The following is a 26,748-nucleotide window of genomic DNA, read 5'->3' on the forward strand; positions in this document are numbered from 1 at the left end:
GCCCTGCCGGCTTTTCTTCCTTCTGCGATTTTTTTTGCCCAAAATAAGGAGGGGGAAAAAAACTGATATAATATGTGCAAACGCTAAAAACAATTCCAACATCTACAGGTACTTTTTCACTGAACTTAAGCTTCCGTTGACAGTTTTGCTGATGCAGTTAATTTTCAAGAGAGTAAACTGATCAGCACAATTTTAAATGATATTCCCTAAATAGCTTTCAAACGTGTCGGAGCAGGTATTAATGAGGCACTTGGGCTTTATCTACAGGGTTCCCCTGGCTGGGCAGAACATATCGTATTCGAGTTTCTTCATAACGAGCCCCGTAAAATCATGTTCCTGGGAGCCGGATACTCTTCATGCAGCACTGTGGTAGCCGCGCTGGCTGGCCTGGAACCTTGGGCAATACCGCAGGTACAATGTGAGAAAAAATAACTAAAGGTAATAACAAAGGTATTAGATAAGGTCGAAAATATATCCCTGCAGTTTAGTCAGCCAGTGGCAAGTGTGAGAAACTTGATTAAACTCCTAACTGGCGTTGTAAGGCCTTTTGACTTTAAGTTAGATCGCGAATTAGTGGCGAGCAAGTCGCAAGACTACGACAGAAGCCGAATTGTTGTTGTTCGTAATGGCGTATAGAGCTCTGATTCTTTATACATCTGTTTCGAGAAAGGTTTACCTACGAAAGCGTGAAAGTCTACGTGACAATGCCGAAAGGAATTATGGATAATATTAGTTTAGGCCCTGTCCACTTTACGTCGGAGAAATTTAAAAACGCAGCCTTATTTCTACGGTTAGGACTCCCCATCGACACTAATCCGTCACGAAAACGGAGCTTTCTCAAAAAGGCTTTTCAAACCGGAGAAATTTAAAAACGCCGGCTTTCCATTTTAGTGTATTCTGAAAACATTTTAAAAAGGGAGCTTTTCTAAAACGATGATGTCGCGATAATCATATGAGTTTCCTGCTCGAGTTTTCCTCGATCAAACATAAATCCAAAATGACCAGTGACTGCTGCGTTTTTAAATTCCTCCAGTGTAGTGTGTACGGAAAACATTTTGTTGTGGATTGTTTTACATCAACAGATTTCATATTCCAGTACATCACCCGAGTTATCAGTCAAAAACAAGTACCCGTACTTCTACCGCACTATCCCGGATGATACCTCGTTCAACGCCCCCCGGCTAGCCTTACTGAAAACATTCAAATGGAGTCATGTGGGTATCATCTTTCAGGAGGAGGACATACACCGAACGGTAACTATAACCCCCCCCCCCCCCCTTCCCCCAAAACAATGACGGAATAGTGGGTCTACTTTGGATGAATCAATATCAACATTGTGTTGGTGGTGGGGAGTGGTTGCCGGGTGAACAGAAAATCCATATGCTGGCAAAAGTGTAAAATGACCCAAGACTTTTGGCCAGGATCGTTCCACAGATCTATAACACGTGATACCTCGTCCATGTTGTCCTCGATAATTGACTATTATTAGGTCAGGTCGAGCCGCATGATAGGGAGAATTATCAAGACCGATGTTTGTGTTATCTACCGATCGCCAAGCCGAAGGCTCAGGTGAATAACATAAACCAAGGTCTTGATAACTCGCGCCATCTTATACCTAATCCAGTTATTATTATTATTATTATTATTATTATTATTATTATTATTATTATTATTATTATTATTATGCATAAACCTGGGTGCTTACGAAGAAGAGAGCTCGCACAATTAATGAATAATTACTCGAAGTCGCTTCTACGTGCGACTATGGTCTGTAGGTACGACGTCACTGCTCCATATATGAAAACGTCTACAGGTATGACGCAACGAAACAGGCCCCAGCAAGAATTTAGCTGGGTGCTTTTAGCCAGTCAGAACTGATACAGTGACGAAAATGTCTAATTATCGCTAGTAGGTATAAACAAGTTTGAATTCACACTCCCATATGGTGTAAACTGTGGTTTTAGCGGAGAGCTATACACAAAGGCTGAGAATATTTATACAAGAGAAATAGGAGAAATAGGAGACTTGTAAAATCGCGAGCTGTCCTAAGATACTTTCCTCGGTATTTAGTGCACACAGCTTAAATCTAGAATACGCCTTTTACACGAGCTGTATATTAAATTATAAGTAGACGCGTCAGTGTATTTTGGTCTCTGTCTCTTTTGAATTGTACAGCACAGATTTTTTTGCTCTGTTTGTCTCCTTCTAGGCCATATCTGATCTTCATGCTCTTTTTCTCGAGAACGGAATCAGACAAATTTCTTCCGAGAGTTTCCGAGAAAATGCCACAATGCAAATGGAAAACTTAAAGGCAAGTGTCATTAATCTAGTTCGCATATCGCGCTATGTAGTTGTAACAGGCTGACCAAGTACTAGCGATTAGCGGACTCTGCCTACCAAATTGCAAGTTAGAAAAAAAAAATCATCTCATTTAAGGGGGTGATACAAACGTAAAAATTTGTCTCTGGGTTAAAGCCTACTTACCCGATTTATTTTATATTTTCAGAACAGAGGAGCAAGAATCATTCTAGCAAATTTTTTTGGAAAAGGAGCTCGACAAGTTTTTTGTGAGGTGGGTTTCAACTAAACCTCTGCCCACTGAACCGGATTCCATTTCGAAAGGCTCGATTATTTTATAACTTTCGGCGGTTAGCACGCCAGAATCTCCTCAGAGTGGTCCCGGCTTAAGCCATGGTCGGGTTCAAGTGTTCTTATAAGCAAGACACTTTCCTCTTGAACTCAATGATAATTCATCAAGTTTAAAAGGAAACCATGACCGTGACGATGTTTGGATATCTGATCTTTAAATTAGAATATATAGATATTTACGATTTTATTTCTCCGTTTTCTCGATTGAGAAGATACATCAAACACTCAAGACAGTGTTTGACCGCATTTCCAGACACCTTGAAGTTCGTCAAAAATACTCCGCTGCGCGTCGTATTTTCAACCCCGTTCTCCGTGTTTGGAAAGTTGGTCAAACACTGTCTTTCGTGTTTGATGTATAAATTAAATAGACCAAGTTCGATATATCAAAATTCAGCCTAACACAATAGCCATCAGAACGAGGCTCTGGGGTATAAACTGTAGTTATTCCCCAGAGCCTCGTGCTGAAGTCTATTGTTTTAGGCCGAATTTTAATAAATCGAAATTGGTCTATTCTCATATTGCCTCTCTTCTCCCGTGTGTATAAATGAATACCGGCGAATTTGTTGCTGGAGCTATCTCTGTGAAGGGACAAGCTATTTGCCACAGGAAACCGGGCTAAACATCATGACTTAGGAATAGAAACTACCTAAGTAGACATCATAGCTAAGCCAATGCTCTTGCAGACGTTTTTTTTTACCATCCTTGCTGTCATACGTCCAGGCCTACAAACTACGCATGTTTGGTCCAAAGTATGTGTGGATCCTTCTTGGATATATAGAGAGGGAATGGTGGCTAGTCGACGATTCCAGTATCACGTGTTCGTCTCAGGAGTTGTCTGAAGCGATGGATGGTTACCTAGCAACCGACTACCTATGGAATACTGGACTGAGCACTAAAACAGTCTTCGGAAAGGTATTTCACTGATGGAGCAATCGTTTGCAATGTCAGAATTTATTGATTGATTTAAATAAGGCTTTGTGAGAGAAAGCAACTTAAAAGTTTAGCTTTTGAAGTAGGTCTTTTTGTTGCCTTTTGTATTACACTTTGTGAAACAGAAGTCAAACTCGCAAGCTAGTAGAGCGTTTTCACACACGTGGCCAGCAGCTATGCAATTCTAATTAGGAATAATAAAAAGCGTTACACAAGAAAAGAGATCAACTCCCAAGGCTTTGGGACACCAATATGGCTGCTGTGACGTCATGCGACAAGGCTCTAATCGGTGCCAAATGTCAACTCAACTGTGGGATTGGTCCATTAAAGATCTAGACGATTTAAAGATCATCAAACCTTCCTACAAAGGTCAGAGCTGACTTGACAAATGAGATCCATTTGATATCTCAGAAAGTGTTGGGTTTTGCTTGACAAAAAGGGAACAAATTTCTAATCCAGAGATCAAGAACATACATCGCTGACCATGATTTCTCTCTCTTAGACGGTAAAGGACTTCTTAGCTGAATACGATTCGAGAGTCTCACCAAAGTCACGTGATGTTCACCGTGGTTACGCATATGACGCAGTATGGGCCATGGCCCTGGCATTGAATCGGACCATCAGTAGAATGGCCCCGAACACACGTTTAGATAAAGTGCCATACGGTGACAAGACCTTATCCGCAGCACTTACTGAAGCTCTTAGGAGGACCAACTTTTCCGGAGTGACGGTGAGCTAAAGAAAACATTCAGATATGGCGGACTCCCTTGGAACAACTGACAAATCCTCCGTAGTAAAAAAGACGGCGACTCATATATTTGCCCATAGTTCTTAGCCCACGAAAACTTTAAAACGGTCATAACAACGTACAGAAAAGTTCTAAAATCTTCAAATCTAACATACACAATGTCATTAGCACAGGTACAAATATTGCAAAAATACGGCTTTCCTTGTTCTGTATGGGCTGTGTAAGGCTCGCACGGCATTGTGGTAAAATGTACGGCCGCCATTTTTTTTACTACGGAGGATTGCATATCCACATAGCCAGACATAGCCAGGGTGTTCGCCATTTATCGAGAAGTTGTAAATTAAGTCTTTTCAAGATATTTTATAATCTCTTGGTCTTTTTAAAAGATTAGCGGAGGATTGGCGGAGAATTCTAGTCCACGACATGAACCTGTCAACTTTTTGATGTTGAGAGCCTTTTTCGTTCATTCCACCGCATCGTTCTAAAGCATAATGATCTCTGAGACACTGAATGACTCAAATCACTGCTGACGGAAATGTAGACGAAAGTAGTAGCGTTAATTTTCAACTTTATTTCTGATAATGAACTTCGTTTCTCAAGGGACCTGTTGGTTTCACCAGCAAGGGAAACAGAGCCGGAGATACGCAGATTGTTCAAATGAAAGGTAAAAATATCTTTTTTAAACATGTTCCTATACGTCACAGCTTGAATAACCCGTATGACTGACGCCCAGGGCCCAAGAGCGATCTACCCATGTGCCTTCGAGAATCATTGGAGCCCGTATTATTATTATTGAACAATACTGACACCACTTAGAACGATCAAAATTTTTTACACACACCTGACCGACGTTGTGAAGTTTTCGCACAATTTTTTTGTATATTTTTACAACTGATCTCGCTTCAGGCCGACTTCTTACCAGTTTTCACCGTGTTACGGTTTAGACCTTTTAGAATGATTCAGAAAGGGGACTTTAGGGAGTCTTTAGGGGAAGCATGACCCGGACCCCTCTAGAAGGTTCCGCCTTCGGCACTCGTTGTTTTGGAAATCAGTAATCATTCATTCTTTATCCGCACCTACAGTGCTTACAAGCGTTCTTTTTGCTCGTCCACAGATGGAAAACAGGTAACCGTTGGATTGTATCGTTTAAGTGAGGGTACGATAACCTGGTCAGGTTACGAAGCTATAACATGGAAAGGTATTATTTTGTTCAGAAGGTCGTTTAAAAGATGAACTGTGATATGCCTAAGTGATTCTCTAATGGTTAGGGGTTTTCAATACCATTTGGAGTTGCTGATCATGACATGTATGGGAGATTTTCTTTCACATATGTCAGTTTTTACTCCCTCTTCTTGTCAACTTCAGTTAGGACGAAGTGTTGATCGAGGATATTCTCAAAATCAATGAAAAAAATTAAAGTTTAGTGAATCTTTTAATCTCTACACTTCGCGTCACTTTGCGTGCTAATCATCTTAAAAAGAAAACAGCAAATTTAACTTTACAAAACATGTTTCGACATTCTTATGACATCTTCAGTTCCAAATGCTTTAATGTGCTGAATATCCAAATGTGTTAATCGACTCTCAGAACGATGCAGAGCCTAATTATTACACTAAAGTATAAGAAAACGTAGTCTGCGTAGAACCCCCTGAGTAAACCCGGCCGATCGGAAAGTGCGCATGTTCTTAGCGTGTTATTCCCTCGTTCCCACCTGGCTAGGAGACTGAATGTTTAGTAGGACGAATTTTAAGCTTTACCAAGAGAAGCATTACAAAACAACTGTTTCGAATGACTCCTCTAATGTCAGACTGAGTGACTCATTTGATGTCCTAACAGGTGGTTCACCTCCTCCAGACAGGACCAAAGTTGTTTACGAGCTTATGTCGGTGTCTCTTCCGCTGTTTATATTCATGGCGGTGGTGACGTCACTTGCTATTTTTATCTCTTTATTCTTCCTGTGGTTCAACATTGCTAAACGGAACGTCAGGTATGCTGTAATACTTGTAATGATCGGGAGTGACTGGTCTATCATAAGGCTTCCTTGTCAAATCGGGCCTGTTTTCTTTTCCCGTCTTAGAAGTGAATGCACAAACACGAGATGATTTGAATTCGTTCGGCAGTCCCGTTTTTTAGATCCAGGCTGCAGCGAATATACAGACTTTGATGCTTTGAAACTTTGCAGTCACGTCTTAACAGGAAACACGCAGCATAAACTAAGAAGAATGCTTTTGTTTTTCGTAACCTGGAAAAACTGATTCGTTATACTGTGATGTTCATTGTAACTAACGTTTCTCATCCGCATTTTCACTTAAGCTTAATACACACTTTCCTATACATGTGCTTTCTTAGCCGCTGTCGCAAAGTTCCCTAATGTGTTGAAACTCAATTTAATAGAGTGGTTTCCGGTGCACGAGTGGCTTAAAAAGTAGACTCGCGCCACTTTTTCATCCAGTCAGAAGTAAAACAAAACCCACTCGTGTTTCACTGACATTCGTTTTCCCGCGCTTTGCATCAGGTACATGTATTCACTTCAAGTTTCGATTGGTTAACTGGACTGTCTGTGTACTCTAGAAATTTACAAACTGCACTAACCGGTTCTATCAGAGCGGTTTTCAACTGGGTATCATAAAACGAAAACCAAACCAATTAATACGACCGATTAGACTTCTCAGCCAATCTCAAACCGTAGTAAAACCAAAACCAAAACCACTCTAGCTTTACCAATCAAAGTGCAAGTCATGCTTATCCCATACCACATTTACCAGATCAATCATAATAACAGTAGGTTTGATTTCTTTACAAGGTTTATCAAGATGTCCAGTCCTAATCTGAATAACTCTGTGCTGCTGGGATGCACGTTAAGTTATATCTCAGTGCTCCTGTTTGGATTGGATGGCGGCTTCATTTCTAGTGGTTACGAGATAGTGTGCGCGGTAAATCTGAAATATATCTACTTCTATTAATAAATTAGTTTAGATTACTAGACCTAGATCTGGCGTTCTATCGTGAATGCCGTTCTTTTATCGACTACGTTACTCACTATCTATCAGATATCAGTTATGTTGTACATAGTGAGTAGCCTAGCATTTTCGAAGTGACTGTAAAGTTTTGAACGACCAATATATTTATACTAAAACGAATCGTGTACCTATACCACTGAAAACGAATCCCTAATACCTGAAAGTTGACTCGGGCTGCGCCCTCGTCAATTACCGTGCGAAAAAAATCTCGAGCAGTATTTACGAACGCCGTTTTGGTATTGAGTGTTTGCGGGTTAATCTTCCTCAACCTTTCGAAGAATGTTATCGTTGCTATCACTTTTCACCAGGTGCTCAAGTTCCTAGCTTTTCTCAAGTGAACAGGGTGAGGAGACACTAAGGAAGAGTGAAATTAGCCCTTAAAATGTGCGAATACAATTGAGCTACTGTCTGGCGCTCAATCCCCATTTTTAATATGCCCTTTGGAGTATTACTACTCCATTGCTGAATGGATTAATTAATACAAGTTCATGGAAGATTAGTCGTTCCAGCCATTTCCTAATATACGTTTATACATACTTGTGAACAGAGGAACTGGGAAAGCAAGCCTCAAGTATCTTGACCATGGTAGCCAACGCGGCTTTAGATTCACAACCTTCAGAGCGGAAAAACGTAATGAGCATGCGCGAGTTTTGGCTGTGTGCCAGGCTCCAAGTTTGAAAAAATGGCAGGAATTTTGCCGGTCGTGTAAACAAAAAAGTTACGAACTTTATATGCTTTCTGAATTTTCCCGGTGAGCAGCGACATTTTCACGTCACTAATGGAAAGCTGGTGTATTGTTTTCGTGGGGAATCAATTTTTTTCGGACAAAATAAACCTAAAGAAGGTTTCCGAACCCTATATTTTCCCCGCGGTACACACGAAATTTCGGGGCAAAGGCACATTTTTTGTCACAAACGCACTTTACACATTGCATCCATATAAGCAAGCCACTGAATATATAACCAAGAGAGCCTTTCAGCAGGTAAGAGCAGACTTGTTTTCTTAACAGTAAAATGCTGAAAACATTATCATGCTTGCCCAAGTATATAAAATATATCAACCGAACGACATTCTCGCGTACCTTATTACAGTCCGCTGTTCTCTCCACCATTGCAAATCCCATTATTACCCGAGCCTGCAAGTAGGGCTTGGGATGCGCAGATAGTTGCGCAGTACGTTTTTCTGCTCTGAATTCACAACCAGCCATTAGACCTTGGTGCCTCAGAGTCAACATGGCAGAGGCCCTATTTACTTGTTCACTTACTTTCCAGTATGAAATAAAATGATTGGACGCTTAGGATCATGAACATGATACAGTTCTTCCAACTGGGTTCTCTATTAGTTATTGCAGCCTTCTCCAGGAATCGATTTTTTATCATGAAATTATTATTTGCCTCAAACTATTAATGTTACTCATATTACTTTCTCGTCTCCTTTCCTCTCTCTCTCTAATTCCCCCTCTCTCTCTTTCAGAGCAGGGCCTGGACTCTGTCACTAGGCTTCAGTTTAGCGTATGGTGCCATGTTTTCCAAAACCTGGCGAGTTCACCTGATCTTTACCAACAAGAAATTAAAACGAAAGGTAAAACTTGAAAAGCATAAGAAGAGCTAAGGTGTACAGTTGAACTGGAACAAGTGTTACATTGACAAGTCTTTGTTGAAGGACTCGGAAATTTTCCGGTTTTTATTACCCGTTAAAAAAAAAATTACAAGCACTCGAGTTATAACAATGCTAACTCTTGTTTGTTGGACTGTGCAAATAATTAGTACAGTGGAACCCCGTTAATACAGTCACCAACGGGCCATGAAAATTCTGCCGTATTAATGGGGTGGCCGTATTAAGGAGTGATAGGATCACACCTCACGACTGGGCTAAAATTGAGTGACGTCTTAACAGATATATCACAATAGACCATTTTACAGTTGTCTGCTCAGTGACCTGGCCTTTGTATGGCAGCGAGGCTAGAGTTGACCTTGTTTTGATACAGACCTCACTGCTTTTGTTGTGTAAAACAAGTTGTTCTGATGCTAACTAGGTGCATTTACATGACAAAAGCTGTGAGGCCTGTATCAAAACAAGGTCAACTCTAGCCTCGCTGCCATACAAGGGCCAGGTCACTGAGCAGACAACTGTAAAATGGTCTATTGCAATTCTAAACAACTGTTCTTTAATAAGCGTCCGGAATGCAGATATAATTTTAAACTGAAAAATTGGAACTTGAATCAGTGCATGAAATATTAACAATGTAAGATGAACATAACTGGGCGTTATGGGCGTTTCGCAGGGACAAAAAGAGTGACCGTATTAACGAGGAGACCGTACGGCGGGATTCCATTGTAATGCGTTGGATAGTCGGCGGTTACTTGTTCACATCATTGGAAGCGGTGAGGAACGAGACAAACACAAACTGGCTGCTTATATCAACAAAGTTGCACGTTGTTTGTTCAGTGGAGTCCTGAAGCTATACAACGCTGCTTAGCAACCACTCTCGTTCGTCAAACCGTGGGCTTCGATTGTCCTAGCGGTTTGTAGTCACTGTGTGTTGATAAGTTAACATGTTCTCTTTTCAGGTTATAAAGGATCGTCATTTGTTCGCTGTAGTCTGTTTGCTTGTCATGGTTGACGTTATTTACCTTGCGGTATGGCAGGTCATGGATCCCATGACAAGGACTGTGAGAGAGTTTTCACAAGAGGTAAGAGAAATAGAGTGGTTTTCGTGGAGTGTCAGAAAATAATTGGTTTTCTGTAGGACTACGTTACACGATTGGCTTGGAAAACTCGGGCCACTTTTTCATGCAATCAAACGTAAAACGAAAACCACTGTTTACTCGCTCGCACATGTTTTCCCGCGCCTCGCATCAGCTACATGTAATTATATTATTCCGAGTTTTGATTGGTTGACTGTGTTACATCTGTGTCCTTTGTGATTTATTTTGAGCCTGGTTTTAGGGTACGACACTCAGTTGAAAACCTCTCTAAAAACAATCGTGATAATAACAATATGTAACAATAATAAGTAACTTTCATATAGAGCTAATTCTGTGTTAGCCCTTTGTCGGACGGAAGATTCGTGCTATAAGATAAATGACAAGTAATCTTTTTCTTCGTCGAAAGGCTTACGCTTGTTATGTTGATAGGCAAGAGTTCCAATTGTCTTCAGACGCAATTTTCTTACAAACGTGTCGTTTTATTCGCTATTTATAAGTTCTGAATGGCATTTATTCGACGATTATATAATATCGCACGATTCCAGAGCACTATGGAGTGGCATCACTGTCATTCGCCATTTTAACAGCCAAAGGGTTTTTTTTTTTTTTTTTTTTTTTTGCAAACAATTAACTTTTGCTAGTTAGCGTTTGCCTTTTATAATTACTTAAGTTAATCACTTATAGTGATATACAGATAACTTGCGAAATGTCGATCACAAGTGTCTGACAAAGATTGCTGGATCATTGTATCAGTTAAAACTTGAATAACCTTATTGCTCTGTCTCAGTCTTTAGACTCTGATTTAGATGTCCTACTTGTAAAGCAACTAGAGCTGTGCGAGTCTAAGGACACATACCGCTGGCTTGGAATACTGTGTGGTTACAAAGGACTGCTATTGTTGTTTGGAGCGTTTTTGGCTTGGGAGACGAGAAACGTTACAATAACTGCGCTTAACGATTCCAAGTACGTGATAATAAAGCAAGAACGTACGGTTACAGTATTGTAACGGATAAGTCGCCATTTATGTAGCTTAATTGATAAGTTTTTTCTTTTACTTATTTATTTCTGTCAGCAAGGCAAAAGACAAATTGAAATTTGTTTTCTCGTCGACGTTTTCTCTCTTCCAAGAAGACGGTTAACATCTGAAACATAACCCTCATCACTAACTTAATGAAAGCTCACTGCACAGAATTCTCCCCCGAATTAGATTGCCACCTTGTTGTGGTGGGGGGGAGGGGGGGGGGGGGGGGGGGGCTTGCGTGCTCCAGTGAGCCTGAGAGCTATGCTGGCTGGACCTCTCGAGGTCCTGGTAGGGCCACCCATGCCAGACAGGTCGAAGGTTAGGGGCCAGACAAAGAGCATACATACATACATACACACACACACGAACACACACACATACATACATACATACATACATACATACATACATACATACATACATACATACATACATACATACATACATACATACATACATACATACATACATACATACATACATACATACATACATACATACATACATACAGCAGCAATCTACTGGTCCTCCAGGATTGGGGGTTTTGCACAGGGCTAACAACCCTGTCATGTAAAAAGCTCTTGTTACGGAAACAGCAACGTGTAACTTACATGAATCATCTGTGCAGCACGAGCCTCCGGAATCCATGCCATGGGCAGCAGCGAATGCCGAGAGTGAAAACACCAGAAACTCTGCAGGTAATAGGATTCGAATGACTGACAATGGCCAAAGCCGAAAGGAAGCCACTGTCATGACAACGGGAGCCGTCAGCGCTAAAACAACAACACTGATTGGCTTTTGGAATGTGCGAACAATGTATGAGCTAGGTAGGATGGCGCAGGTCATTGCTGAAATGAAGCGTTACAAACTTGATATCTTAGGCATAAGTGAGAGTAGATGGACAAAATCTGGGAGAATGAAGACAACAACAGGAGAGACAGTTCTCTACTCTGGGAGAGAAGATGATCTACATCACGAGGGAGTTGTAATCATCATGAAGAAAGGAATGGAAAAGTATTTAATGGAGTGGAAGCCAGTTAACAGCAGGATTATTCAAGCACGATTAAAGGGTAGGCGGACTAACTTGTCCATCATACAATGCTATGCACCTACTAATGACAGCAACGACAGAGATAAAGAAGCCTTCTATGAGCAGCTGCAAGCGACACTTGAGAACGTTCATCGTAGGGACCTCCTGCTGGTGATGGGTGACCTTAATGCTAAGGTCGGCTCAGACAACATGAATTTTGAAAGGGTAATGGGAAGAGAGGGCTGTGGACTGCAGAATGAAAATGGCGAGAGGCTGGTAGAATGGTGTGCATTCAATAACATGATCATTGGTGGAACTTTATTCCCGTATCGCAACATTCACAAACTCACCTGGACATCCCCAAATGGGAGGGATCAAAACCAAATAGACCATCTCATGGTTAACAGCATGTGGCGACGCTCCCTGCTTGACGTAAGAGTAAAAAGAGGGGCTGATGCAAGCAGCGATCACCATCTTGTGACTGCAAAGGTGACACTGAAACTCAGAGCAGCTGGACCAAACAAATAAACCACCCCTACATATGACATCAGCAGACTACAAGACCCTAGGACTAAGAAAGCCTTTGTCCTACAGCTGAGGAACAGGTTCCAAGCCCTGAGTAACATAGACCATCAAGAAAATGAAGAAGAAGACGCTGTAAATCAACAGTGGAAGCAAGGGAGGAACATCTTTGATGAAGCAAGTAAAACCTGTCTGGTGATGCAGAAGACTAGAAAAAAGAAAGAATGGACTACAGCAGACACGTGGCAGGTTATTGAGGAAAGACGCCAGCTGAAGAAGAAGATAAATGACAGCAGATGAGCCAGACTCCGAGAGAGGTATATAGCGGCGTACACAGAAACCAACAGGCATGTCAAGAGGAAGACCCGAACCGACAAAAGGGCATATATGGAAGAGCTGGCAAAGGAAGCAGAGGAATGTCTATAAAGTCACTAAATTGATCTGTGGAAAATATAATGGCAGCAGAAATGCCCCCATACGAGATAAACAAGGACAGCTCCTCACCACTGAGAAAGACCAAGAAGCACGTTGGGTAGAACATTTCAAGGAAGTCCTCAACAGACCATCACCAGAAGAGGAGCCTGATATACCAGAAGCTGAGGAGGACCTAAGTGCTGACATCGGACCACCAAAGGAAGAAGAGATCATTGCAGCCATTAATTCTCTAAAAAACCACAAGGCACCTGGCAAAGACCGCTTCAATGCTGAACTGTTCAAGGCAGACGCTGCGACCACCGCAAACATCTTGCAGCCACTTTTCAACACCATATGGGACAGAAGGAAAATCCCTGATGACTGGAATGAGGGTATCATCATCAAGATACCAAAGAAAGGAGCTCTCTCTGAATGCAGCAACTGGCATGGCATTGTACTATCATCCACTCCTAGTAAGATCCTAGCGAAAGTCATCATGAAGCGCCTATCACTGGCTGTGGACCTTAAACTCCGCGAGGAACAGGCAGGTTTCAGGAGAGGAAGCGGATGTATCGATCATATTTTCACGCTGAGAAATATTATTGAACAGAGTACCGAGTGGCAGCGAACTCTCTATGTGAACTTTGTAGATTTTACCAAAGCCTTCGATAGTGTACATCGACACAGCCTCTGGAAGATATTACGAGCGTATGGAATCCCCTCCCACCTTGCTGAGATCATCGAAAGTTTCTATGACAACTTTACCTGCTGTGTTGGCGATGGTGACATCTTATTTGTCCACACTGGACAGTCCACACTGGTGTCAGGCAGGGGTGTGTCATGTCCACATTACTTTTCAACCTTGTTGTGGACTGGATCATGCGGCGTACCACTGAGGATCAGATCAGGGGCATTAGATGGACACCTTTTTCGTACTTGGAAGACCTGGATTATGCTGATGATCTTGCCTTACTATCACGCACCCACAAGCGCATTCAAGAGAAGACGCAACGCCTTAACACCTTTGCAAAGCAAGTTGGCCTTAACATCAGCAGCAAAAAGACCGAAATTATGGCGCTGAATACTACCAACACACGACCAGTCCAGATTGATAACGAAGAACTTCCTTACACAGACAGAGTTACCTATCTCGGCAGCATCATCAGTAGAGATGGAGAAACTGACCTGGACATTCAGAGCCGTCTCAACAAGGCCAGAAACTCGCTCAACATGATGAATAAGGTGTGGCGCTCCTCCACTTAGAGTATTCGTACCAAGCTGAATCTCTATCACAGCTGCGTCCTCACAACTCTCCTGTATGGTTCAGATTGTTGGCGCTTAACGGAGAAGGATTCATCAAACCCCTCTACATTTCACACCAAGAGCCTTCGGCGTATCCTACGCATCTTTTGGTCTAATGTCATCTCGAATAATGATCTCTTTGAACGGTGTGGAACTGAACCAATGGCTACCATCCTGATGAGGAGACGTTGGAGGTGGATTGGCCACGTCGCTCGCCAAGAAGCTTCAATTGCGAAAACTGCTTTGCATTGGACGCCAGAAGGAAAACGCAAGAGGGGCCGCCCTAAGATCACATGGCGGCAGACGGTGGAGAAGGAAATCAAGGAGATGGGGAAGAACTGGGAAGGCATCAAGTTTATGGCAAGGGACCGACAGATGTGGAGGGAACATATTGCTGCCCTACATGCCACTTAGGCGTAAAGGGCATGAGTGAGTGAGTGTACTGCACAGAATTATGAAAAGACTCATGCACTACTAAATATACTAAGGCCCCTTAAGCTTCCACAGTCATGGCGTTAGAGAAAGTTGAAAACGCAGCTTTATTTCTGCGTTTCCTACCGTCCACATTATTCCGACACAAAAACGAAGTTTTTCGCTCTTCAAACCGGAGAAATTTGAAAACGCCGGCTTTTCGAAAACGATGGCGCCGCGAGAATCATGTGACTTCCCTGTCGGAGTTTTGCTCAAGCACAAATCCAAAATAGCCGGTGAATGTTGCGTTTTTTAGTTCGCCCGGCGCACTGTGGACGAAAACATTTGATGCGTTTTCAGATCTAGAGTGAACCTCGCTTTTCAAATTCCTCTAGCATAGTGTGGACGGGGCTTAAGAAACACGGGACACAAATACAAGCTAAGCGCTCCAGCACGTGATCACTTAAGATGTCAGAAGGAACCACTCAGGCCAATAAAATGTTTTCTCGAGTTTTACAATAAACTTTGGAAAGAAACCTAAACTTGCCGTGTTATTGGGTTCCAAAGGGTGCAGTGATCATCTGACATAAGGTAAATGTAGTCTTGTTTTGCAGGTACATTGGGATGTCTGTGTACAATGTGTTTATCCTGTGCGTTATTGGTGCGCCTATATCGTTAGCCATGAGGGAGCAGCCTGACGCCTCGTTTTCCATTGTATCTGTTTGTATTATTATCTGCACTTCTATCACTCTATGCCTTGTGTTTATACCAAAGGTATCTATGTTCTATCTTTCTTCTATCATGAGTTTGTATTCAGAATTGCCTTTGTGTTTTGTGCTTATCTCCGCATTTGAGAGAGTTCAATTACTTCTTAGTAACAGTTTTTTTTTCTCGTTTCTAACTAGTAATTAAGTGATTTTTCATTAGGCTCATTAATATCATAGAGCGGTTTTCAATTGAGTGTCGTAAAACCAAAACCAAACCAATTACTTACCAATTAGACCACTCAGCCAATCTCAAACCGAAGTAAAACCAAAACCAAAACCAAAGTAATTGTCTAATTACTTTCGACACTCAATTGAAAACCGCTCTAATTAGATAATTTTACATCTAGAAATGGCACACCATGTTATACTATGGAACGCCCACCAGTCACTTGTATTATTTTTATCGGTAAACACACGAGCCTTTATACTACGAGAGAGCGTTTCATAACTATATATTTTATACCCTACCGTAGAAAATACAGTGGCCAGATCAATCAGTGCAACATACGCGCGGCGCATGATGGGAAGGTGGGATGCAATACCGTCGAATATACAACAGCTTTCCTGCATTCTGATTGGCTGTATGTTCTATGGCATGGTATAAAACGTTTTATTTGCTTCGAAAATGCAAACACAAGATCTTTCCAGCGGTCGATTGCTATATAAGACATTGATTGTTTACCTACATTAGTTCGTACTCTAGACTTGTAAATGTTTTTGTTTAGCTGTATATTTACATTTGCAGGTGCTGGAGATGAAAAGAATTCTGCAGTCTGGGGAACAGTTGTGTCGAACGTTTACTTCCGGTGCTTTGGTTCTGGAGACAAACGGCACAATGTCAACAGTTGATATCGATACAGAGCGACAAATCATAGATTTGAAGAGAAAACTTAACGACGTAAGAAACGATTTTGTTTGTACCCGGTTTGTACAGCAAGGATGCTTTGTAACAATATTGACACTGGTGAAAATCGATGTGATCACTGATCAGAGTCAAGAAAACAAGGGCCATTAGCTGCAGATTGAGCCCACAGTCATAGTTGTCTGGGAAGTTGTTTACCCAGCGACGTGACGCTCCTCACTGAGTGAAAGTCAGTCATTAACAAGTAGGCTGACTATAAGACGTCTCCACTCACGTGGACAACGGCCATGCAAAAGAAAGTGTTTGCATAAGAGTTGATCAACTCTCAACTTCGTTTGGGACCAACATATCGGCCGCCATTTCGTTGCTTTGGGGCACCAAAATGGCTGCCGTAGCGTGACCTCATGTAAAATATAATACATACTGTGGATCCGTAATGTGTGCATTATATTCGGCTCATGTCAAGTTCCTCGTCTGAATCGAAGTCGAACTTTTCCCGATCTATTCAACTGCCTCAGTCGAATAGAACGACAGTGTCGAACCAAATACAAATGTGTCGGTCGTAACTAGTACTGATTCATATGTTAAACGTTACATGAACCTAATAGCGCATGTACAGCTGGACGTTACATGAACCTAATAGCTCATGTACAGCTGGACGTTTGGACCGGGCCTTGTTGTTTCAGGATTTCAATGGTCGGTGCTTGCTGTGACAGGATCAACCCACGAGAAAACAAACATACTTTCTATCCTGAACATTCCGGAATAGAAATTTGCTTTAAATGACAGTTTTTTAATTTTATTTCTCATACAGAAAGACAAGGAAATCAGAGAGCTGAGACTTCGCCTGATGAATTCATCAGGAGCGGTAAAACATCCTCTGAAAATAGAACTCAAAACTACTGGGAATATGACACCCATTGACACAAACTAGAAGGGCGCGCACCGTGGGGAATTAGAAAACGACGAAACATGACTGGTTTCAAGTGCTCTTCAAGGCGTTTGGTTAGAAAAACGAAGTGACACAGTAATCTGTAGGACGTCGCTAAACCGAAAACTGGTCCAGGGTCGTCATTCGACATTTCTGGAAAACCTCTCGAAGAAACCGAAAGATTTGAAACGGATTCGCCAGTATTGACTGACTTATCTGTTTTGTAACTTAAAGACGAACCAGTCCTCATCAAGTTTTAACCTGTATAACGGGCTTAAGTTCAAGTCTGCGTCAGGCCAAATGGCCAATGTAGCCAGAGTTTACCTCGCAGTTTCTGTCACGTTAAGCTACTTGGAGTATTCGTGTCTCCTCCCCTCCCCATAAAGAGATGCGTGTCTATCGCAGGTTTACCACCCCTACCCCCTAGTATTAAATTTCTAACTGAAGTAGCAAACAATCACCCTCGCCTCCAGGTTTTTCTCTTCCAGGAAGCGCCCAGTCCCTAACGTTTTACAGTGTTAAGCCCTTATTGTGATATTTCAGTCAGTTCTACGATGATCTACGATCAGTCCAAGCCCCTTTAGTGTGCTATTCTTTCTTTAATCTCTTGCGCGTGGGAAATACGAGTTTCACAGTTACACACTGTTGTAGGTTCTTGGCAGACGAAATGTTCAAATTTCCTTCATTTTCTCCTCGTGATTCGAAACACCAGTAGCTACACGAGACAACACTATTGAAGGGGTAAGGATTTTGTTGTTACTTTGACAAACAAAGAAAAACTCTTTTCCGTATGTCAAAACAAGTTTATTTTTTAGTTAGAATCATTTATTCATACTTACAATAAATCTCTAAGAACGTTAACTGTCCTTAATTTGTGTATTTACAATTGTATATAACAATGCTCTATACTATTCATGCCGCTACTGAAGGCTCATCTACTGTACTTTCGCCTTTCTGTCCCAAAATATTGGCACCAAAAAGGCTCTCAAACTTTGTTTCATCTTCGTAAAGGTCGGGCTAAAATCTAGATACGGTTTTGCGCCTAAAACCTACAAAGCTGTAAAGACGACAACCGTTGGACAATTCTCAAATGAATTCACTGAACAATGTGACAGACAAATCAAGCTCCAAGGCACTTAAATGATTGACAACTAGGTATTTACAGAATGGCCAGACGAGACCCCTTTTAAACAAGAGCTGGCAGATCAAAGCATACGCAGATGGGCTTGGGAGCTACTGACCTTCAACAAAAGAACTACTTAGCTTACACTGATACTTATTTTCGAAATGTGGACTGTGTAATCAACGCTACTCTTTTAAAAATACTTTATTCCTTTCATTATATTCTCAAAGGCCTCCCATTTAAATATTCTCAACCTCTGTTGATCACCAAGGTCGCCACAAGGGGTCTGTTAGGTGTAAACCTGCAGAGGGCCCACTTGGGACCAGAGCATGGTGCATTCCTGAAGAGGTCGCAGAGTCGGTACTTAAAACAGGAACATAGTGAAGCGGGATGGCCCCTGTCGAAGGGAGGACTCGATGGGCTTGAACCATGTACGGAGAAATACTGGCCCGCGCTTGCGAGGAGCGCGATTCTTGAGTGTCTCTAGGTATCAGTCGACTTTGCTTCTTCCCTGCAAAGTCCCCTGTAGTGCCGAAATGAATCGACGTAGGGTTTCTCGAAGTGGACTGTAGCGCCATGCCGTTGCCCGCTCGCTGAGATCCATGACAGCCGGCAAGATGTGACAGGATTCGTGTTTTGATGTCGGGATCCAAACGCTCGTCCCCTATCACACTCTTGGACACTTCAGCCACGCATGCGCTGTAGCCCGTGCGGTACTTCAGTAGAACGCGTGGGTCGGCACTACTCACCACTGTGTAAAAAAATAAAAATAATAATAAAACGTCAGCTAATCAAGTCAATAAAACATTTTCCTCTAGCTAATTGCATTTAAAAAAACTGGGTGACGCTCCTCTTTTCACACGGATTTTTTTTCCACCCTCGAGCCACAATTGTGAATGTGAATGTACCTTTATTTTTCACAATAAATTGTGTACAAGTTCAATGGTTAAATCCTAATTTTGAGCACTCTCGCTCGTCAGTGTTTCAGGTTTCATTCCATCTACTTATGTATGGAAAAATTGAATTCGCCGAGACACCGAGCGTATCCTCTTTCGTTTTCTTTGCCTTGAGTTTTTGCAGCAAAGGTTGTCACTGACACAATCACATTTTTTCGTTCTTTCATGACTAGTACCTCTTTTGTTTGCTTTGAGGAGTGTTAATCCATTTTCTCTTTGTTTGAGATAAAGGTTTTAGCAGACAAAAATAACTACAACTGACACAAAATGACATTGCAAACAAATCAAACTAGCGACTTCTTCACAGACAGGATAGATATTAGTTCATTAATGCCAAGTTATATGATAAACAACGCTGCCTAAAAATCCCAAATACAATTATATACCAAAACAAATTCGAGTACTAAAAGGTTTTCACTCGAATTAACATCCGCTGCGATTAACATCCGCTCAAGACAAACGAACAATAAGTCAAAACTTAAGCCTATTAAAAATAGCCCAAGATAATGCACTCGTCTGCCACTACACTCCACCACCTACAAAACGGTTATCAACTTGTACAAATAAAGTAATGAATCTGCATATAGTATTAACTACAATGACTATAACCACAACGGATAATCAATCGTATCCTTATTGTTCCTTTCAATGTTCTTGGCGAAAGTTTTGGAGTTTGTATATAACATAAAAAAATATATATATTTTCCGTACGAAGACTGCCGGAGGCGGCGGCGTTGCGGCCCTAATGTTATAAGTATAATAACGACCCTTACGTTTTTTCATTCAGTTCAATAACTAATCGACAGGCGATTAAAGAAGTAAAAAGCTTCTTCCAGATGTCAGCTCATGCACCTGCCACGTCTAGTGACGTGTTCTTCTTATAAACGTCTAACGACTGAGCGATTTAAACAACGCTTGCACAGTCTGACATTGATTGCTTGTATATTAACTTGTCATTAGCGCTGTCGAGCGATGGGTTACCTGTTCGCTGGTGATGTCGCAAACTTCGAAGATGTCGTACAGTCATCTCCAGTATGTCTGCCTTTTCCAGCTTAGTGTACCGAGAACTCTGCAGAAATGAAACACGTTAGTGGCCTGAAAAAGCTTCTTAACCCACTGGAGCAGGATCCTCCACGGGCAATTAACAACCGAATCAAATCGCAAGCTTCTATTAAAATGATTCTAGTTTAAGGGGCCGATCACTTCAACCGTGAAAGGCTAACGTGATCAATAACTTGTCTAATTTCATTAACTCGCTGATGACAATTCATGTCCTTTTTTCGTGACATGCTATGGATATTAAATACAGTCCAAATAACACTTGTTTGCATAAGCTCAAAGAAAAGCGACAGCACGTCTAAGCTCATGATATCAGACCCTGCGTGCAATAAGCGAGGTAGTTCAGCTCCGATGTACTACCAGCTACTCCTAACATTCACAGACAATAAACAATGCCCTTAGCGATAGTAACCTTAACATGTCTTCTAAACTTGTAAGCGGGGCTTAAACAAAAGGTTTCATTCAACAAACGCGACATTTAGTGAACACTTGTCCTGTTATTATTACAAGGATTTTTTTGCTGACACAGCACAGTATACTTACATCTCTATTCTGCGCTTCAAGGACAAGTCTCTTCAGTTCTTCTAGACTTCGGTTGATCCGTTCCCGTCTTCTCTTCTCCATGATTGGCTTAGACCACTGAAAAAAAAAACAAAACATCAATATATTTTTGCCTTTAACCTTCAAAATTATCAAATACGCTTATGAGGGCCGACTTGCACTTCACCAGCACTGTGACTTTCAAATTGAGATGAACATTTTAACGGCGCGAGTTCAAAGAGCTGCCTCGGAAAAAAAGAGCCACACTGACTAGTCAGTAATGGTACACGAAAACACTTTAAAAATCCAGAGGAAAAAATTGCACAAGGATACCTTGCGGCTTTCCGAATCATGTTCTTTTCCTAACTTTGTAGATTCCTGAACCATCGCTATTTTAGTTTTTCTTTTCCTACGATTTTCCGAGTCGAATGTTTTAAAATGTTTCTTTCGATATCCTCTGGCAACTAACCAGAGTGACAAATGAACGTAACTTCGGCGTACACGGCGTTTTTATTTACCTTCCCAGCCGTGGGAAAATCCTTGGCTCTGAGTTCCCAACCCCAGCTTATTATCATCACATTTTGTTTAAAAAGAGCCTGCATTTTTGTTGGATGAATGGTATTTTGGCTTTCGCTGGCAGCTGAGACAGAAAGCGTGAGAACGAAGCCCTGTCATTGGTCGCTTGCTGTCAAAGACAAAACCATCCCAGCATGCGTTATGCAAATAGCGCGAGAACAGGGAAGCCAACAGCTAAAGTGCGCATTCATGACAAACTCGCGCGAGAAAAAACGGCACCCCCGTGAAATAAAAGCTGTATGCCGAGCCAATTACCACGCATAAAAGGCATTTAGCGATCGAGACTATAAGTCTGCTAGGCGAATTAGTGACACTTCACAAATTAATGTCAAGCGTAGATTCTTTTTCCATATTCCAAAGCTCACTTGGAATGACTTCAACTCGGGCCGTGAGAACGATTTGAGCTAATTGGCTGTGAAAAATAAACAAACGACTTTTGGAATGGTCTACTAGAAAATCGGACGTGATACATTGTGATCACTCAACGGGGCCATTGTGAAGTTCATAAAGCGCACTGTAAATAAAGCATTACAACGCCATATTCCAGAGCACGTGTTTGGCTTTGTTTGCAAAGTGTGTTTTGTTTCCCTGCATTGTTGTACACACCCGCTCAGGACAAAAGTCTTTACAACACACTACGTTTGCAAAACAATGCCATCGCAAGGTTCCCACGCACCAAAAGTACTCTTGTTTTTCCTCTACCGAAAATATTCTGCCTCCCAAGCGGCAGTTTTTTCTTTCTTCCGTGTCAAACCAGCAGATTTCGACTAAAAAAAGCGCTTGTTACATAATCACCAGAAGTGACAAACAGGTCCATTTTATAAATAAACAATTGCGAAAAAATTCAAACGTTGCATACTTGCCCTCGCTTTTCACACAAAATTATTTTAGTAAAGGAAGTGACAATCACAACTATCCAATAAAAGGTGTTTTCACGACTTTATAAATAACAGGTAGGCATTATCTAAACACAAGCTTATCTTCCGTCCCTTGTTTGACAAAAATATTTGAAAAACTAAGCTAAAGACAAACTAAAACTGCGCATTTTTATTGCCCACACATTTTGCAACAACACGTGGCCCCCGTCAGTTTTATTCAGCTACTTCGTTCAACCTGTTTATTTCCCGGTTTCCTTTGCTTGGTCGATTGACTGATCAGCATCTTAAATCTCGGCTTTAAGTCAGACAAGTAATTCAAGAAAATTAGTAAACCCATCCTGCCAGGGGATTGGAACCAGAATCTGTTCTTCCAACAAATACCGTCAGAAATGTAAGGGTCCCTGAAGACCAACGATGGAAGATAAAATGCTCTCCTCTTAGATCTGGAGTCATTTTAGAGATATTGAGCAAAAATTTGGACAAATTCCTTTATGCGATAAAGTCAACTTTGTGTAGATCTTTCCAATACGGACTCCAAACTGCACTGGGCTAGCTTATTCCAGAGCTCTGCGGTCAGATTACTCTGTCATAAAATGAGTATTTTTTTATTGAGAGACTCCGTTCGAATTGTTTGATGATCGGACGAAACTAGTTTTTATAATACGCAATTTGACAACGCCTCGCGACGATAGAATTTTATATCGTTCGAAACTGACAGAGCTCAAGTCGGATTGCCGCTGAGGAACCTTCCCAATATAGTCAATTCTAGAGTCGCTTAATTACCCATTTGGAATTATAAGGCGTGAAGAATTGGACATGTCCGTTCTATATTAAGATTTTAATTGACGTTTGAGGCGCTTTTTTGTGCAATTTCTTATGAACTTACTCGGTAAAACAAAGGCCAGTCGAGACGAAAGACAAACGACTTTTCGACACTCAAAGAGAGCCTCGTGTTGCTATGAATTTCCCCTTCAGCCATTGACTCGTCTTTAAGAATACGTTTTTTTAAGGTTAGAGAAAAGAGTTTCGTACATTTACCATGATATCAACGTGCAGAGTGCCACAAGCAGTTCATAACTTCAAACAACAGTTCTCAAACTGGCCACTTCTCGCCCTTAACGCCACATCTCAAAATCGGGGAATTGTTAAATTTAATAACGTTGCACGTATATGATCAGTTCTTCATCGTTCCCTAAGCAACGGCGGGAAGAGTAAAGGCCCTTAAATCATACATAGTCTGGAGACAGACATCTTAACTCCCCAGCTGTTACAGCTGTCTTATTATAAGGCAATTATCATATAATGAAATGGTGCAGCCCGCTACTGAGTCGACAACGGTATTTCCTCCGAAACACGCAAGAAGTGGTCCATGGATACTCCAGCATAAGCGATTGATTTTCTTTTTTTCCTCTCAACTTTTGTTTTGTTTTTGTTTTTTTCGTTTTTAGACAAAGCACATCAGGAATCAGTTAGGAAGTAAAAAGCAAACAATTTTACGGATTTTCAAGAGATTTAAGAAGATCGACTGACTGATACCGAAGAGACCCTAAAATAACCCACACGTCAAGGCAGGAACTTCGGACGTGGGTAAACTCAATTGCACACATCGGATGGAGGACTGTATTGCATTCATCTAGAAGAGTACACTTGACCAAGCACTTGCAAGATTACAATTAACTTAAAATGGAGAAATTCCTCAACAAAAGTCACTTTAATTCCATGAGAAACTCGCCAAACAATTCAGAAACTCGCACGTGGGTAGTCGCAGTCGTCCGCTCAAGCACTGTATTCGTTCCGTTTGGTGTTAGCGTTAGTTTTATCTCCTATCACGTGTTCTGAATGTGACAAACAGGTCCGTTCGCTGGTTAGGTTGGCGTCTTGCCGAGGGTCTGTAAAAAGCACAGAAAGCGCGGCTCGCATAGTATGTCCGGTCACGTGACTTCAATTAACCGTTCGCCATGTTGGAAGACCGTCTGGCGGCTTTTCTCAGTGTTTCTTTCAGGCAGCAAAACGGTTTTTCCGTAATACCTGACTGAACTACTATAGCTTATTGTCATATAGAGCAGAGACGACTAAACACTGACAATGATGTACGGTAAGAGAATAATATTGAGCAATTTGAGTTAAGCAATTTGAGTTTGTATCGAGTTTGTACAAAACCACTTTAGGCATTTGAACTTACCTCTTACTTCAAAATTAAAAAACTCACGAGTTTACTCGAGCGTTACAGCATTTTTTCCAATCGCTGGCAGTTTAAATTACACGGTTTCCGAGTCAAGGACTTCTCGGCATTAAACTTGTTTATCTTCATTTAACCGAAAGCAAGAATTGTATCCCTCGGAGCAAAACTTGTGGCAAAAAGAGTAATTGAAAAGAAACAAAATCACCCTCGAACAGCCGCTTTGAACTTCCACTGTTACCAAAGTATTGCTTATATATCAATAAATTATGAGATCAACCTTGCACAACAAAAACTTCTTGTACATTTCCTTCCAAAACAAATCACAAAGTTTTCAACGCTCTGTTTGGATCCACAGAGCTGTCTCTTCTGGTTTCCTAGCATCACCGTGCATGATAACGAGGTAACTTTGTCACATCCCTTCTACCCCTCCCATATGGTGTAGAATGCCCCACTCCAATATCAACCACACACGGCGTCAATTTCCTACATCCCCTCCCCTTGGGAAGAAGGGAATGCGCGGGGGAACGGATGTTGATGTTCACATTTGAGCGGTACATAAAAAGGCGATAAAATGCCCTTATTTAAATTTTAGTTCAGCATGTTTATTTCGCTGCCTGTTTCGAGCCGAGAAATGCAAGGAAAAAAGGAGCATAAATTAACTTAAATACAAGAGCTGCTGTCCATAAAAACGCTTTCTACTGTGGGTGGATCGTAATTAAATGCGAGCTCGAAAAACAGGATATGAAGTTACTTATCATTTTGGCCATAGACTTGGGGGTCTTTGAAGAGGTTTTCAACCACAGGTCGTATGGAATACAAGATAAGAACACAGTCTTTGTGTTGTTTGTTTACTAGCTCAAGGAGTGGATCAATGAAGACCGTTGCACCCTTTTCAAGCTACCTTGATTTCATGCATTTCTTTTCCGTGTAATTATCATTCTGGCCCTCTCTCTGTCACGCAACGCTACGCTCTCAAGAGAGAACGTACAGCGTTGCGTGACAGAGAGAGAAGACCAGGGACTAGAGGAAGCAATGTGCTGGATTAGTATCTAAAGGAGCAAGGGACTGGGTACGAATATTTGTATGGCTTTGCGCAGTTGGAGGGAGGTCCCTCCAAACCATACACCACAGCTTTTCAAAACTGTATTACGTCTTTGTGTTTGAACCTAAGGGAGCCGCTGTAATTGGCTAAGCTGTAGCGGCTCCCCTGGCCATTTTTTTTTTTTTTTTCGTTATGTGTTACAGTAGGCCGAAGCTTAATTAAAAAAAAAAAAAAAAAAAAAAAAAACCAAAAGCACTGACATTTAGTACACGTCCTAACTTTTAGATGCTCTTTTAGATTACAGGCTCAGTTTTTCAAATTAATCGATTTTAAATATTCGTACCCAGTCCCTTGTTCGTTTAGAACATGGCTAATTTTGATTACGTCAGCTATCCAACATGACCGCCTGTGCTTTCGTGACGTCATCCCCACCCATCATACAGCAATACACGTGATGTGTGCGTGCTTGGCGAGGAAAGAAACGATCACTGAAATCGGTTCGCGTGACTGATTTCTTTGACTTTGTTCTCAGTACGAGTAACAAAGAAGTTAGAATTTCAATCTTACAGCTGGATGAAACAAAACTTTCCTGTGAAGACTTCCATGCATTTGGCGTACTCAACTTATTAGCGACCTGGCGATAATAGGATTCTTTGGATACTTCGTTCGAAACAACTCGACAACTCAGGGACACGTTATGGCTGGTTTCCATGTGATAGCTCTGATCGCTGCAAGAGTCTCTGTGGCCATATGGAAATAACAGCGATTGACTTTGAATGATTGACTTAGGATGCTCGTTTGACGAATAATGAAGATCAAATTTGTTAAGCGCGTCAGTCGATTGTAACAAGCCAGCCCCGCCCCCCCCCCCCCCTTCCCACTTTCTCTTTAAAACAATTGCTAAAAAAAAACCGCGTAAAAGATCACAAGATCTGCAAACGGCAGACGCCACACAGCTTTTACAGCTTTGTTTCTCTTTCCGAACAGTCTATGGAAACAGCGAAGATAATTTTACAATTTCATCCGCCGTAAGGTGCAGTCGGTGAAAAAATGCTCGATGTTTTCACTAAAATTTCA

The 26,748-nt window shown here is 41.5% G+C and overlaps 3 protein-coding genes across 4 annotated transcripts in view; 2 read left to right on the top strand and 1 right to left on the bottom strand.

The window, feature by feature from the left end:
- Window positions 1-18,181, top strand: part of LOC110069183 (gamma-aminobutyric acid type B receptor subunit 1-like) — a 25,308-nt gene extending 7,127 nt beyond the window's left edge. The window contains exons 3-18 of one of the 2 annotated variants that reach the window (XM_020776665.2): window positions 268-411; window positions 1,083-1,253; window positions 2,210-2,311; window positions 2,507-2,572; window positions 3,370-3,561; window positions 4,082-4,309; window positions 4,928-4,991; window positions 5,442-5,525; window positions 6,164-6,314; window positions 7,131-7,260; window positions 8,821-8,928; window positions 9,918-10,040; window positions 10,843-11,018; window positions 15,370-15,529; window positions 16,268-16,420; window positions 17,199-18,181. In XM_020776665.2, coding sequence (XP_020632324.2) covers window positions 268-411; window positions 1,083-1,253; window positions 2,210-2,311; window positions 2,507-2,572; window positions 3,370-3,561; window positions 4,082-4,309; window positions 4,928-4,991; window positions 5,442-5,525; window positions 6,164-6,314; window positions 7,131-7,260; window positions 8,821-8,928; window positions 9,918-10,040; window positions 10,843-11,018; window positions 15,370-15,529; window positions 16,268-16,420; window positions 17,199-17,318 — 2,172 coding nt within the window. In that variant the 3' untranslated portion in view covers window positions 17,319-18,181. Of the gene's footprint in view, window positions 1-267; window positions 412-1,082; window positions 1,254-2,209; window positions 2,312-2,506; window positions 2,573-3,369; window positions 3,562-4,081; window positions 4,310-4,927; window positions 4,992-5,441; window positions 5,526-6,163; window positions 6,315-7,130; window positions 7,261-8,820; window positions 8,929-9,917; window positions 10,041-10,842; window positions 11,019-15,369; window positions 15,530-16,267; window positions 16,421-17,198 lie in introns of those variants that run through there. The other variant, XM_089278473.1, reaches the window with a different exon arrangement.
- Window positions 11,311-13,045, top strand: LOC149098120 (protein CFDP2-like). The gene has a single exon (XM_089278504.1). The coding sequence runs from the start codon at window positions 11,723-11,725 to the stop codon at window positions 12,632-12,634; it is 912 nt and encodes a 303-aa protein (XP_089134630.1). The 5' UTR covers window positions 11,311-11,722; the 3' UTR covers window positions 12,635-13,045.
- Window positions 18,098-26,533, bottom strand: LOC149098121 (transcription factor HES-4-like). Its single transcript, XM_020776666.2, has 4 exons — window positions 21,327-26,533; window positions 20,997-21,092; window positions 20,376-20,463; window positions 18,098-19,189 (listed from the first exon to the last, which is right to left on the bottom strand). Exons 1-4 carry the CDS (start codon window positions 21,378-21,380, stop codon window positions 18,702-18,704), a joined length of 726 nt encoding a protein of 241 aa, XP_020632325.2. The 5' UTR covers window positions 21,381-26,533; the 3' UTR covers window positions 18,098-18,701.
- Between the last annotated feature and the right edge of the window lie 215 nt (window positions 26,534-26,748).

Source organism: Orbicella faveolata, unplaced genomic scaffold (assembly GCF_042242905.1).
Source record: "Orbicella faveolata isolate gen_17 unplaced genomic scaffold, um_ofav_v1 contig_46, whole genome shotgun sequence".
Lineage (NCBI taxonomy): Eukaryota > Metazoa > Cnidaria > Anthozoa > Scleractinia > Merulinidae > Orbicella > Orbicella faveolata.